This window comes from Ciconia boyciana, chromosome 4, assembly GCF_034638445.1.
Source record: "Ciconia boyciana chromosome 4, ASM3463844v1, whole genome shotgun sequence".
Classification (NCBI taxonomy): Eukaryota; Metazoa; Chordata; class Aves; order Ciconiiformes; family Ciconiidae; genus Ciconia; species Ciconia boyciana.
In genome coordinates, this window is record NC_132937.1 from 92,730,028 (window position 1) to 92,744,677 (window position 14,650).

The following is a 14,650-nucleotide window of genomic DNA, read 5'->3' on the forward strand; positions in this document are numbered from 1 at the left end:
CCTGCTCCGCTGCTTGGCTGTCCTCGGGGAAAAATTCTTCCTAACATCCATCAGGAATTTCCTGTTTCAATTTATGTCCTTTGTTTCTTGTCCTCCTGCTAAGCATCGCTGTGAAGAGCTCAGCTCCATCTCTTCCATCCCCTCCCTATGGCATACTGGGGGCTGCAATTACATGCCCTTGAAGCCACGTCTGTTCCAGTCTGAAAAAGCCTTGGCCCTGCAGCTTCTGCTTGCAGGGCAAGTGCTCCAGTCACCAACCTTATCAGTGCCCTCCTCTGAACTTTCTCCAGTTTGTCAGTGTCTTTCTTGTATTAGGGGGCCCACAATCGGACACAGTGTTTCTGATAAGGTCTAGCAAGTGCCAAGCAGAGTGATAAACCCTGCCCTCAATCTGCCACTTGCTGCTTGCCTGTGCTGCTTGCTGTTCAGGCAGCCCGGATACCGTTGGTCTTCTATTGCTGCAAGGCTGCAGCAGGCTTATGCTTGGCTCACTGCCCACCAAGCCAATAGGTTTAATGAGTAAGAAGGTCATTTGTACCTGCCCAGAGCTAGAATGTGCCCAGGTTTCCAAGTTTTGATGATGTTGGTGTAAGCGTCCCTGACAAGCTTCCTTTGGAGAAGGTTTTGAGTTGGAAACACATGCTTAAGGGAAAAGATAGGAAGAGCTCTCGGTAAGTCATAAACCTTTGAGATACAGGCTTTCACAAAACTGAAGGGAACTGGTTGCTGGGCAGTGTGGCAGATACACGAACCTGCCTGCTGCTTTATCACAATAGTTTCCACCTTAGATTTGGATAGTCTAGAAGAAAGCTGGGGTGTATGTATTTATGCAGGCTAATTTGTATTGTTTCCTCTTCCTGATAGATATATAGGTTGTTGTTTCTTAAGTGTAATGAACAAGGCATATTTCACAGCCTCTTTCTCGCTTTGGCCTGGGACTTGGTAAGGGCTTTTGATTGTTACCAGAGTTCAAACATTGTGCAGTATTAAGCAGTTATTTATATTAAGGATTGATTTTTTCGTAGTTTCTTCCAGTGATAAACAGCATTTCTTTTTGTGAGGCAAGTCCACAGTGTTGCACTCCCATGTTTGTCCTGCTGTGCGGCACCTGGTGTTGACACCTGTAGGACTTGCCAGCTTAGCTTTCGGCAGCAGTGCTTCCCCTTTGATTTCAATGGGCTGTACTCCCCTGGGAAAAGTTAAACACGAGCAAAAACGTTTACAGGATCCGAGTCCCGCTGGGTCACATATCTGTGTGCATATCTTCATACATCTGTATATAGCCCGAAGGGATTGTGACAGTCTCACAGTGATCCATCTCTTCCCTCAGCAGCATGTTACGCCATTACGTCTAATTATTGGTGAGCAAATTATTCACAAAGAATAATTCATCAGACAAATGTAGCTGCTTTATCTGCTCAGGGAATATCTTAAACCAGACTATGATTTTTCTCCTATTTATTAATTATTCAGCAGTCGTCAGCACTTTTTTCATATTGTTAACTGTGGATGGATCACTGAATTTTTGTAATTGATACATGCTGTTAGACAAATTCACATGGACCATTTCTACAGGACTCGATATAATCTCTCAGCTCATTTTAGCAAATCGTAAGAGAGCCTGAATTTAAGGTTGCCTGAAAAAACAGAAAAATTCTTTCCCCACGGGGTCAGAGTACAACTTTTCAGCGCATCTTCCTTAAAATTCATTTTTTCAAATATAAATAGGATTCTCCGCAATGAATTCCAGGCAGCTTCAGTATGAAACATTATTCTACGAAAACACGCGATCTCTCCGGCGCGGTGAAGGTAAGCGCACGACCATGGCTGAAGGCGTATTTCTGTAGCTGGCTGGCCTTACGCGCAAGACACCTCTCTGCCCGTCTGCTTGCAGCGTACAGCCAGCCCACCGTCAGTAAATACGAGGTCCCCGAGAAGAGCCTTGTCCCTCTGCCCGGCCTGCTGGGCCGGTCTGCCCGGTGGGACGGGAGGAGGCACCTCCTCAGCCCCACTGCCATTGTAGCCGCCCTCATGCCCGTATCGCGGCCGACACGGGCTCTCGTCCTGCACCGAGAGCCGCACTTCTTGCGGAGTTTCCCGTCAAACGCGAATAGTCTGAGGTCGGCGAACTGCGCCTGGAAGAGCCGAGGAGCTCGTTTGCTTTCCTGCCGTTCAACCGCTGCTCGACACCGCCGTTAGCGCTGCAGCCGGCGGTCGCCGTCGGCGCCGCCCGAGGGCCAGCCTGCGGCTGACGGCAGGGCGCGGGCGGCAGCGCCCGGCCGACCGCTCCGGGCTCTATCGCGGGGCCTCGCCGCCTCCGCCGCCCGCCTGCCGGCGAGCGGCCCGCCCGGGCGGCGGCTGGCACCGGCACCACCGGCACCGCCCCGCTGCCCGCCCCCCCTGGGCCCTGCCGGGGGCGGGCCCTGCGCCCGCCGCAGCCCCGCCCGCTGCCGCCGCGCTAGGACGGCCCCGCGCCTTCCGCTGCTCGGCCGGGGCCGGGGCCGGGGCCGGGGCCAGGCGGGACAGGCAGCTCGGCGGCCGCGGGGCGGGGGGGCGGGTGGCGCGGATGGTGCTTTGTAAAGGGGCGGGCGGCGGCGGCGCGGGCAGGCCCTGCTCTCGCTCCGCCTCCGCCTTCTTCTCCTCCGCCTCCTGCTCCTTCTTCTTCTCCGTCTCCTCCTCCTCCTCCTCCTCCTCCTCCTCCTCGTAGCGCGGTGGCGGCGGGCAGGCTCCGGCCGCGGCCCCGCAGCTCCCCGCCGAGGCGGCGCGGCCTCCGCTCCCTCCTGCCCTCGGTCGCTGCCCGGCCCCGGCGCGATGTCGGGCGGCGCGGCGGGCGCCCCCAAGCCTCTCCCCTCCTCCGGGCCCAAGTCCCTGCGGGAGATGCCGCATCCCCTGGCCACGTCCAGCAGCGAGGAGATGGGGCCGGCGCTCACCCCCAGCCCCGACCTGCTCCTGCCCCGGAGCATCGCCGACAAGGTACGGCCCGGGGAAAGGGAGGGGGCGCGGCATTTGGGGGGTGGGGTGTCTCTGCTTTGAAGGGGAGCGTGGAGAGGAGGAAGAAGGGCTGTGTGTGTGTTTCCCCGCCACATCCCCTTCCCTGGCTGCATCCCTAGCTCCCTGCGGGGAAATGAAGCTCTGGGCGGTGCTGACATCCATTGCAAGAGCCCGGGGCTGCCCGAGGGGGAGAAGGCACCCGGTGTGGGGGCTGCAGGCATGGTGCCTCTCTGTGCGAGGGACCAGCTGGGACACCGTCGCTCCCACTCTCACTGGAGCGGGTGCGAGAGGCAAGATTTTACTGATCGTGTCTTCCTGTGGCTCATGCCCTTCTGCAGATGGGTCTGAATGCTTCAGGAATTGCTGCAACTACCTCGCCGTCTCCTTCCTGCAGCCCTTGCGGGGAAGGCTTGGAGCTGCCGTTGTTTCTTTACCACCGAGCTTGCCCTCAACTTGTTGGTGATTGTCCCTTCCAGAGCTGAGCTCCTGCTTCCTTCTTCACAGCAGCGTAATGTGGAAAGGATGCTGTCGCGGGAGTATCTGTGCCTGCTTTCCCTTCCCTAGCTCTGGCATGTGTCCGCAGGACGCTAGCAGGCTTTGTAAAGTACCTTGCCCGTGTGCGGTCCTTGGATGTGATAATTCCTGGATGTGAAAGCAGTAGTGGCAGCACAGCACTGCTGGTACAGTAACTGCTCTTGCAAGGACTTAGTATGTCTGTGGGCAGACTTCCTGAAATGTGTTAAGGTAGGATTTCCTAGGAGCAAGGGTTGCAAGGGGTGAGATCAGTTTGAAACTCTATAATAAGCAGTTCTGGGCCAGCTGGTGTGCGTACAAGGTGTTACAGAGCTGTTGGTGGCAAGAGGTGCTGCCTATGGCTGTTGTCCTGGGGAGCGTGGAGCTGCTTCTGGGCAGGATGGATCTGCTAGCCTCCAGAAGCCATAGGGCTGCCAGCGGTATCTGGTCCGATACACTCCCATGCTCTAGGGGAATGAATCAAGGTAGTCTGGCCTCTTTCATGTGTCACCTTCTGCTGCCCTGTAACTGTGCTGTACAGATTCAGCACTTGTTCCTGACAGTGTAAGGAGCCCTCTGAACATTTGCCCACTGTTGCTCAAGTGAGAAGCCAGGCTTACCTTCCCCCTGGGAACATACGTGTTCATCTAAGAACCTTGTCAAAGAGTTGATGGGCCTCTGACAGAAGGGATTGTGTGAGTAAGGAATTGTGGAGTATTTTTGTCTATGATAGACTGGATTTACTCATGTAACTAGGTTGCTCTCTGACCAACCTGTAGCAATAGGAGTTGGCAGCTGCCTTCATGGGTCTTCTCACAGCTGAGGAGCACAGCGGTGGTACTGTACTCACTCTGTTGGCACTGTCCATCTGCACTGCTTGTAGCTGGTGAGAAGCTCTGTTCTGAGGAGTAGCTCACACCCTATAACTTCTTTCCTTGCCTGTATTAAAGTGTTTTTTTTCTCTGGGAATACAAGCAAGCTCCTCTCTTCTTTACTGCTTTGAGGTATCTGAGAAAGTGTATCAGCATCCCTGATAACCTAGGAGCAGAACCTCTCTAGCCTCAGGCTGTGGTCAGCTAACTTCTCCTCAGTAGGAAGGTTATTGCCCAGTTTTTCCACCAGCAACACAGGTGAAGTCCATCTTCTAGTACCTGTACGTAGTACTGTCCTGTTCTAGGCACTTGGCAGCACAGAAGTACTCTAAAGGGGAAAGCAGAAAGGGGCTGAGGTAAGCGATTTTTAGACTCGAGAGCAGTTCTGTGGTTGACCTGGAAATGGCAGTAGGGTAATGAACCTTGCAGAATAAAAGGATTTCCAGTAGGAAGCGAGCAGCATTTTTTTTTTCTCTTTCTAGCTGAATTAGCAGAAAAAGCCAAATGTGTGATTCTTCTGATGGAAGGAGTCCCAACAGCTCTGCTGTGTGAAGCATGTCCCTTCTTCCGCTTAATATCTGACACACTGGCAAGAAAAAAATGAGTTGACTTCTTTCCCACCTCAGGAAAAACTTCAGTGAACAAACAGGTGTTCCTAACTTTAAGGCAATAGTAAACTTCAATTGCTTCACTGTGTATTGTGTAGTCTAGAGAGCAAGTATGGTAAGTGGAGGTAAATAGGTAAAACCGCATTTTAGGTGGTTAGTATGTCTCTTGGTCTTAATCTCTGGTGGTGGGTCATTAATCTCTTGAAAGGCTGGCTCACTAATCAACTAACTGTGTGGATAGCTCCAATAGTTGGGTAACGGAGGTCAGTATTCAAGTCTGACTCAGGCTTAAAGCTCTGCAGCTCTTCTTTATTGAATCTTGAGCAAGAGCTCTGCTCGTCTGCTCTCTTGGCCTTTCCAAGAGCCTTTCTGGAGAGTCTGATGGAGGTTGGCACTGCAGGAGAAGTTTGGGTTGAAGTCTCCTGCTTCAAAGTGTCTCTGAGTCAGTAAGCTTCTGTAAGGACCACTGTCCATAACCAGGCCTGTACTAGGACATCCCTCAGGCAGAGGGATAGTAGAAATGGCTGACCCATCACCATGAACTGGATAACTTGCTTTTTCTGGGTGGTTCTTACCTGCTCTGAGCAAATACTTCCTAAACACTGCTGCAAGATAGATGTACCTAAGACTGAAATCCTCTGAGGGGAGAAACTGCAGAAGAAAGGGAAATTGTCTGCCCATAAAGCAGTGCTTCAGTTTCCACTGCCACAGATGTGCAGCCTGAAGTGGTTGAACCTCCTCCATCACTGCTTTGCATTCTTTAAAGCATGCTTTCCTTGCTTTTTGGAGCTGCTGAGTAAGAACACTACTTTATCCTGAGTCAGAGTAACCTGGAGGACAGGAACACTGCCTGTATGTCTCCTGTTGGTTTTTGATTCAAACATAGGAATAATCTAGTAGCTTAGACCCTGTCTAACTTTGAAGTCTCATAAACCCTTGGTTGCTGTTTAAGAACAGTGGCTAATGCTACTAGAGCAGTAGGCCTTGGTAAAGGAAAGGAAAACATTCTGTGCTGTTTTCTGTAGCTTCTGTGGTTCTGAGGCCCTCTGGGTAGACTAGTCTCGAGTTTTCTGAATCTTATGAAGACAGCTGCAGGGCTTTCATTGTCTGAAGTAGTGTCTTCATCCTGACTTGTAGGAGAGAGCTGTTTTAGGAGCCAGGAAACCTTGACTTCTGACCAGCATCTAACCTCTTAAATGAAATGGACATTTCTGGCTAAGTACTTGGCTTTCACAGTGATTCTGCAGCAAACATGAAACACTTGAGTTGTAGATTCTTGTCTCTGAAGCATTTCTGTGTTGGCCAGATCTTTCTCTAAAGATCTTCCTGTTCCCCTCAAGTCTAATTGCATGAAGCGTTGTTTGTCCTGATACCTGACCACCATCAGCTTTTTTGAGCTTGTTCTCCCTTTACCCTTGCTAGCCTCCAAATAAGGAGATGGCTAAAGCTGAACCTAAGCAGTACTGACTCCCCTGTTTGGGTTTTTTTTTTTTTTTGACATCAGGTGAGAGGGAAACATTGCAGGAGGAAACAATCCCTCAGGATGCATGGCAGGCTCCATCGCAGAGTTAGCTGTAAAACTGAGTTCTTGCTCTCTTACAGAGCTTTTGGAAGGCATGCAAGCTAATTGAGAGCAGATCCTCTGCAGAGGAAGGTAAGACAAGAGGGGAAGTGTCACTGTGGATTTCTCTCCTTTTTTCCTTTAAAAAAAAAAAAAAGGAAGTTCTGCTTGCATGTGACTACTTGACTCTGGTTCACTAGTTTGTCACTTTTGAAAGTGAATCTGCTCTGTGCACCAGGACAAACACTTTGACACTGAAGAGAAAAGGCATTATTAATGGGTTACTGGGTTTGGAGCAGAAGTGAGAAGTGATGGTATTCTGCTGTGTGATAGAAGTATGATAAGACTCAGTATGCAGCCCCAGTGAGGCTGTACAGATTTAATAGCATGCTGCTAAGTGTTGGAAGTGCGAGGCTGTGAAGAACTAGAAAGAAAGTGTTCTGTATGGCTTATTACCGCTGTCCTCTAGCTGTGGTCCTTGTAGTCCATCTAGACTTGTGTTGTGAGAGTATCTTCCTAACAGGGTGATGTTGGCTGTTCTTGCTAAGGTCTGCCTTGAGGCTGTCAGCTGTCTCATAGGGTCCTGACTCCCAGTGCTGGTTTCTTGCCTATCATTCCAAAAGCTTTAATATCCCACTTGTCCTAGGGCTCAGGCTCCATTGTCCTCTTTCAGACATTTCTTGACTACCTGATACTGTACTTGTGTCCAGCTGCCTGTTCAGCTTTTCTTCTTTGAAGATGCTCATGCCTTTTATTTGGCTCTGTTAACACTAGGCAGCTGAAGTGAGCGTCAAGGCTATTTTACAGGTCGTATATCAAGCAGAGCTGTTGTGGAATACCAGGCTTGCAATGAATGCATAGCTTGAATTTGCTAATTCATGGAGGTGGATGTTAAAACTCCTACTGCAAACTTCTGGTTACTAAATGAAAACTATTGCTGGCATGTGACCCCTTGCTCATCTGCTTCCAAGCTACCACCCTGGTGAACCCCTAGGCCTGTATTAGCACCTGATCAAGTATAAATACTTGGTGTGTTTGCTGGAGTGCTGTTACTTAGCACTCAGATTCTGGAAGGGAGCCTGGCAGCTCGCCAACAAAAAATATACCAAGAGTCTGGAGCTCTACTTCCAGCTTCCTTGGTTGCTAGTTTAATTATTGCTCTTAACTTCATCCACCCACAGATGAAACCAGTTTGCAGTATAATCTGAAAGCTTAAAATAGATCTGCCTGAGCTTCTACAAACCTCTTCCTTCTCTGACTGAATGAGAACTGTTAGACCAGCACCATGTGTTGTTCCTAAAGCAAGCTGGAGGTAAATTCTCAGTCTCGGGAAAGACCGAGGACTACAGAAAGTCAGGAGCTGAAGTTGGTGAACTTGTGAAACAATGTTAGTATGGATGAGTTCATCTCCGTTCCAATCTACAGAAAGAAAACTGGCAATCACAGAGAAGTTGAGGTTGGAAGGCACCTCGGGGTATCTTCTAGTCCAGCCCCTCAGCTCAGAGCAGGGTGAGCTAGAGCAGGATGCCCAGGATGCTGTGAAGTTGGTTTTTGAGTATCTTCTCTGGGCAACCCGTTCCTGCATTCAGTCACCCTCAAAGTAAAATTTCTTTCTCATGTTTAAGTGAAACTTCCAATATTTGCATTTGTGCCCATTGTCTCTTTTGTTGGATCCACTGAAAAGAGTCTGTCGCCACCTTCTGTACACTCTCCCATCAGGTATTTATCCATATTGGTAAGATCCCCCGAGCATTCTCGCTTCCAGGCTGTTGGCCTCCTTTGCTGTGAGGCATATCATTGGCTCATGGGCAACTTTTCCACCAGGATCTGTTGTGTGTGGTGGGGCTTTTTTTGTGGGTGGGTTTTTTCATTCCTTCTGCTAAGATGCTTTTCAACCAGTCAGCCCCCGGCACATACTACTATGTGGGGTTCTTCCTGCCAGGTGTAGGACTTAGCATTTTCTCATGCTGAATTTCATGAGATGCCTGTCAGCCCATTTCTCCAGCCTGTTGAGGTCCCTCTGAATGGCAGCACAACCACCTGATGTCTCAAGCACTCCACCCGGTTCTGTACCCTCAGCACACTTGCTGAGGATGTACCCTGTGCTATCATTTAGGTCATTAACGAAGGTGTCAAACAGTAGTGGCCTTATTACTGTCTGCTGGTATACTCCACTAATGATTACCCTTCAGTTGGAATTTGTGGGATCACAACCCTTTCAGCCCAGCAGTTCAGCCAGTTCTCAGTCCACTTCGCTGTACATCTGCCTAGCTTGTACCTCATCAGCTTGTCTAGGAGGATGTTGTGGGAGACAGTGTTGAAAGCTCTCTTAAAGTTGAGGGCTTTAAAAAAAAAACCACCCCACATTAAAGCTCTCCTCTTGTACACCAGGCCAGTCATATCTTCATAGTAGGTGTTGGGCTGGTTAAGCGTGACTTCCCTTAAGTCCATGCTGACTTCTCATCACCATGTCCTTTGTGTGTTTGGAAACCGTTTCCAAACACATTTGCTCAATCACCTTTCCAGGGATTGAAGTGAGGCTGACTGGCCTGTAGTTCCCTGTATCTGCCTTCTTGAAGACAGGAATGAAAGTTGGTTTCTTCCAGCCCTCAGGAACCTCCCCTCATCACCATAATAAGGATAAGATAATTTAAAGTGACATTACAGTGTCATCATCCAGCTCCCTCAGCACTTGTGGGTCCATCTCATCACGGGCTTACGTCTGTCCAGTTTGTTGAAACGCTCCCTAACCTGGTCTTCCCCCAATGATGGTGAGCGTGCCTTGTTCCAGGCTTTCCCACTGGGCTCAGGGGCCTGAAATTCCTGAAGGCTGGTCATCTTAATAAAGACTGAGGCAAAGAAAGCACTGAGTTTCTTGGCCTTATCTGTGTCCTTTGTCATCAGATCCTCTGCCCCATCAGGACTGCGTTTTCCTTGTTCCTCGTTTTGCTGCAGATGTACCTGTAGAAGCCTTTCTTGTTGCTTTTCTCGTCCTTTGCCAGATTTGGCTCCATCCCACTAAACCCGTCCCTCCATGCTCAGATGGTGTGTCTGTGTTCCTCCTGGGTCAATTGTGCCTGCTGCTGCCTTCTTTATGCTTCCTTTTTATATTTGAGTTTATTCAGAAGCTCCGTTCATGCATGCAGGTGTCCAGCCACCTTTGCTTGATTTCCTGCTCATTGGAATGGACCAGTTTTGGGGCTGGAGAGGTGTTCCTTGAAAATCAACTAGTTCTCCTGGATGCCTTTCCAGGGCCATGTGCCTTCTTCCTAGCAGATTCCTGAAGAGGCCAAGGTCTGCTCCCTGGAAGTCTGGGCTTGTGATCCTGCTCTTTGCTTTGCTCCCTCCTCTCGGGATCCCGAACTCCACCAGCTCATGGCTACTGTGGCCGAGGCAGCCCCCTACCTTCACATCCCTGACCAATTCTTCCTTCTTTGTAAGACTAAAGTTCAGCAAAGCATCTCCCCTCGTCAGCTTATCAGTCACCTGTGTTAGACAGTTGTCAAGAATGCACTTCAGAAACCTTCTAGATTGATGTCACCTCTGCTGTGTTGTCCCTCCAGCAAATATCGTTGTGATTCAAGTTACCCATAAGGACCTGTAAACATAAGGCTTCCAGTAAATCCCTGTCCTTGTCTGCAGAAGGAGTGCTTGAAGGATGCAGGAATGTTGTTTTCCACCTAGGACAGTAGGATTGCTAGTTTGGTGGAACTGTCTCCTAACTGTTTCAGAATTCACCTATTTATGAAGCTGTTCTCCTGGCTTTAGGGAAATCCTGTGGTTCTCTTCCCCCAGCCACTGCACTGAATGGGGAGGTTATGTTGCATGGTAGATGTTAGATCCCTGAACCATGGTTCTTGGGCCATGAAGGTTTTAGGTGCAAGCACTTGTCTGCTACATGCTTCATAAGTGGGCCATCAGCTCTCAAAGGCCAAGCTTAGTTGTCGTCTTTGAACTCCAGTTGTGGATGACTGTTTAAAGGAACTGCTGTCTCTTTGCCTGTTGTACTCTGTGCGTGTGCATACGTGTGCATCAGGCATCTCTTTTCTAGTCTCCTAGTTAAAAGAACTGACTTAAACCTGGCCTGGCTTTCAGCTTGCCATCAGTGCTCTACTCACAGCCAAGCTGCTGGCTGAATCCAGTTTGCCATCTTTCATAATGGTGGTGACTATAACTGCTTTCTGTAGCTATTTCAGATCTCAAACTCATGATATCGCTTGGATAGGTTAATACCATGGTATCTTACTGAAAAGATAGAGTGCTTTTCTCCTTTTTGCTTGTAGACACTCTGGGGTTTGGCGGAGAAGCCCATACAACAATGCATTGGTGTGCTTGCTTACAGTTGCCTTCATTTATAGAAATAGGATTTTATTGATAAGGGTGCTTTAATGATATCTTACAATGTAGGTGCTATAGTACTGTCGTAAAACTGTACCTGGTGGTCTCGTTATGATCCACAACTTGACAGTACAGTGAGCTTCCCTGGAATTGGCAATTCCTATCTCTTCTGAACAAGATGAAGGATAGCTAACACTTAACTTGGGACAAACACTTGGATCAACATAACTGTCTTAGTACCGTTACTTTTTTTAATCTTTCCATCTGGTACAACTGAGCATAGCTTCTACTGTATAACAGTATTATTACTTTGTGGTTCTTATTTCAACTTAATGGAGGGAGGGGTATACTTTGAGGTTGAATTTGGTGTTGCACAGCTTTCATAATCTTTTCAACAAGATTACTTCATACTTAATGAGACAGAGTATTGAAAACAGATATTCAAAACATACGTAGAGGAACTTGGTTCTTCAGCTGGGTTTCAGAAGGGTGAGTCTTGGCAATAACTTGTCAGCCATGGTGGAAAAAGTTATGCATGGTGGTCGGAAAGAATCCTCCGGGCTGCCTGTGCTGGAATGCCTCAAACCTCCCCTAGTTGCTGGATGCTGTCTGAGCTCCTTCATGGGCAGAAGTGGATAACCGGATTGATTAAGAAGCTCTCTTTTTACAGCTGTGCAGGCACATAATTCTCCTATCAGTGCCTCAGGGGTTTGTGATAAGCCTCAGGCAGCATATCCCTGTAATTAATGATGGGAGGGGGCAGAGGATAAACACCAAGGCGTTCCTACTGTGATCTGGAAGACATAAGTTCCTAGATTAACCTGCAAACCATTGTCCTGGTGTCTTCTAGCACAGTGGACTACTCTTGTGGTATCTCAAACAGATCATCTGGCTGCTACACTAGCCAGTCCCTTCCTTATCTGAGCGGAGAGGCTGGTTTCTGTAAAGTAGGTCAGGAGACAAGACGGGAGCTCTTGTGGTGCAGTGAGACTTAACTCAGTACTGCTGCATGAAAATCTACTTGCAACACCTCACCTGCATCTTTGAGATTGTAATTTGCATGTGCTTTCAGTCTGCAGAAGACAGTACAACAATTAAAAATGGCATTTGATCTTGTGTGTTTCTCAGAAGTGACTTTACTGAGGCTTGTTCTCTGCTGACCTTGAGCAAGATCTTAAATGCTGAGCTGTACTGACTCTTTAAGCTGTGGCTGACTTGACTGCCTGAGCCTGGGTTGCAGTGCCACTGAGACTCCAAGCAATTGTGGCTGGGAAAAACTGCTCCCATCACAAGGGTGAAATGGGGCAGAAAGCTCCAACCTCCACCTTGGAGGTGGTGGCACCTGCAACCCTGATGTAAAAGCTGAGTGCCTTTACTCTTAGTAAGAATATACTCTTAGTAAATTATCAAAAAACTGTGGGGAACCTGTTTCTCTTCCAGTTACTAAGGGCAATAACTGACAGCAAGGTAGCTGCTAGCAATACTGCAATGACCAACTGGAGATGGAAAAGAAATCCAGTGAGCTGCAACTCTTTTAATGAGTTAGCATTCCCAATGCCAGTCCAACTTAAATGGTTTATTGACAGATGAATTTATGGGACATGTTTTATTTTCTAAATTGAGAGGGGCGGGGGGTGGAAAGAGGTGTTGCCTTCAGCTGTAGGTGATGTTATAATGCCAAAACTGTTGATTCTCAACGAGATATTTCATAGAAATCATGAAGTATCTGTCTGAATAAGCATGTAGGTGACAAGGGTTAGTGGAACTAGCTGAAATTGTTCTGAAAATAAAGGCAATGATCCAAAATTCGTACAACAGGCAAGGAAAGAGCTCAGCCAAGAACTGTATTTAGAGTGGTCCTCAAAGGATGTCCTTTGAAGAACATCACTGTCTTACAGCCACGTTCAGAGCTTCTGCACTGCTTCTTCTATGAAGCAATAAACAGTAGCTGAGAAGTTGCTCTGCAAGTGAAAGTGGTGGTGTCTCTAACCCCTAAAAGATGGGCTTCTGCTGGACTCAGGTTTGTGGTTTTATGTATCTTAGGTTGAAGAGAACTACACTAGCGTGTGGGAGCAAAGACATCATGAAAATGTGTAGTACTCTCCAGGAAGATGAACAAAATGCAAATAGCAACTGGCTTTACTTGCTTCTGGATGATACCCTCAAATTAAGGAGTGCGGACCCTACTGTGAGGATGACAACCTCTGCCTGTCTTGGAAAAAAATAGTTGCAAGTGGTCTGTAGTGTTATTAGTGATGGGATGGCTTACAGCACTGAAGCATATGCTTTAATCCTGATTCTTATTCTTAGTCTGTGCTCTAACCTCAAGCTGAATTTAACTCCGAAAAAACAAGCTCTTTTAAACCACCCTAACTCTGCATATCTGATGAGAGTAGCTAGTAGCCTCTCAAAGCCAAAATACTAGCAAGGGGTGAAGCTTCTCTCTGTCATATCTACCAGGAAAGCTGTTACTACATTGATTCAATGCCCTGTCCTCCTGGGAAAGTGTTGCCTTAAACTGCTTGAATGGAACTTGCTGTATTCTTCTGAAGAGCCTCTTAGGGTATAAAAAACCCTATCTTAAAGTCTGTCTGCATAGTTGGCCTCACTTTTCCAGTGAGCTTGAATGACGTGATGTGTTCCTTGAAAGGAATATGCTGCAGTGCAGGTGTTGCTCAAGGGCAGAGAAGCCTCTTCCCCCTTGGTGCTGCAGATGGTGTTAGCAACAGCTACTCTCGACTAGATCAGTGGTGAAAGCGCTGACATGTGGGAATGGTAAGTGATAGACTACCCCAGACAATACTGAAACCCATGCTTATCTGGGTAGAACTGGCACCTTTGCTGTAGCCTTTTAGATACTAGTGTAAGGCAAATTGTAAGTGCAAATCTTGGATACTGCCAAGACAAAGCTGTGTTTTGGATTGTCGCCAAGAAAACCCCTGGAAAAATTTAATCGGTACCACTTATTGCCAGTGATCAGCCTGGCTTCTTCTGGATTTGTATGCTGACTTTCAGTGGGCAGACTAGCTTGCTCCTAGATCAGTATACTTCACTTGAAGCCATGTGTGCCAAACACAAGTATGTGACGCAGTGGCTGTCAGGAGCCTAGGCCATATAAATAAAGGGTGTTTCTATAGATGAATTAGTCTGTAGATCTCATGCCTTGTTTCTTCCCTACATCAGTCTCTATAGATAGTTTTCATAATGTGAGGAAATACTGCATGATTTCTTTTCCTCACTTGCTCTCCTTAAAGCAGGGAGTGATGCAGTCATACTGTGCGGTTTTTGGTGTGTTTTTTTTTCTTTATTTTTTCTTCCAGCAGATATGCACTTAGTTTATTTTACCCCTCTGGGAGCAAATGCCTTTCTGCTGGAAAATGTCTTGTTTATCAGCAAACATGATGGAGGGCTATCCCTTAAACTGCACCTGCGTAAACTAACTCTGAGAGCTCCTCCCAGAGCACACTCCTCCAGCTCTTCCAGGGTTTGAGATGAAAACATGAGTTTTCCCCTTTGAATATCTCTGCCTCCTTTACTTGCACAGTGATGTCTCGTCAGTCTGACTTGCTCTCATGAAACCTCCACTGATCTTGTATGGGGAAATGCTAATGCAACTGATCTAAAACAGTGAGCATGAGGAAAACCACGTCGTAGTGCAATATAGAAGTTTATTCTTGCTTGTTTAAATGAAGTATTCACCAGGATACTACAGTGCTTTCTAGCCCTCTGTCATCTCTTTCCTTCCTGTTTCTTCTCTCTGCTTCTCC

At 47.9% G+C, this 14,650-nt stretch overlaps 1 protein-coding gene across 1 annotated transcript in view; it reads left to right on the top strand.

The window, feature by feature from the left end:
* The first annotated feature begins 2,675 nt into the window (after window positions 1–2,675).
* The window catches only part of SNX30 (sorting nexin family member 30), a 51,759-nt gene continuing 39,784 nt past the window's right edge, over window positions 2,676–14,650 (top strand). The window contains exon 1 of the mRNA XM_072860625.1: window positions 2,676–2,973. Within this exon, the coding sequence (XP_072716726.1) occupies window positions 2,812–2,973 (162 nt within the window). The 5' untranslated portion in view covers window positions 2,676–2,811. The remainder of the gene's footprint in view (window positions 2,974–14,650) is intronic.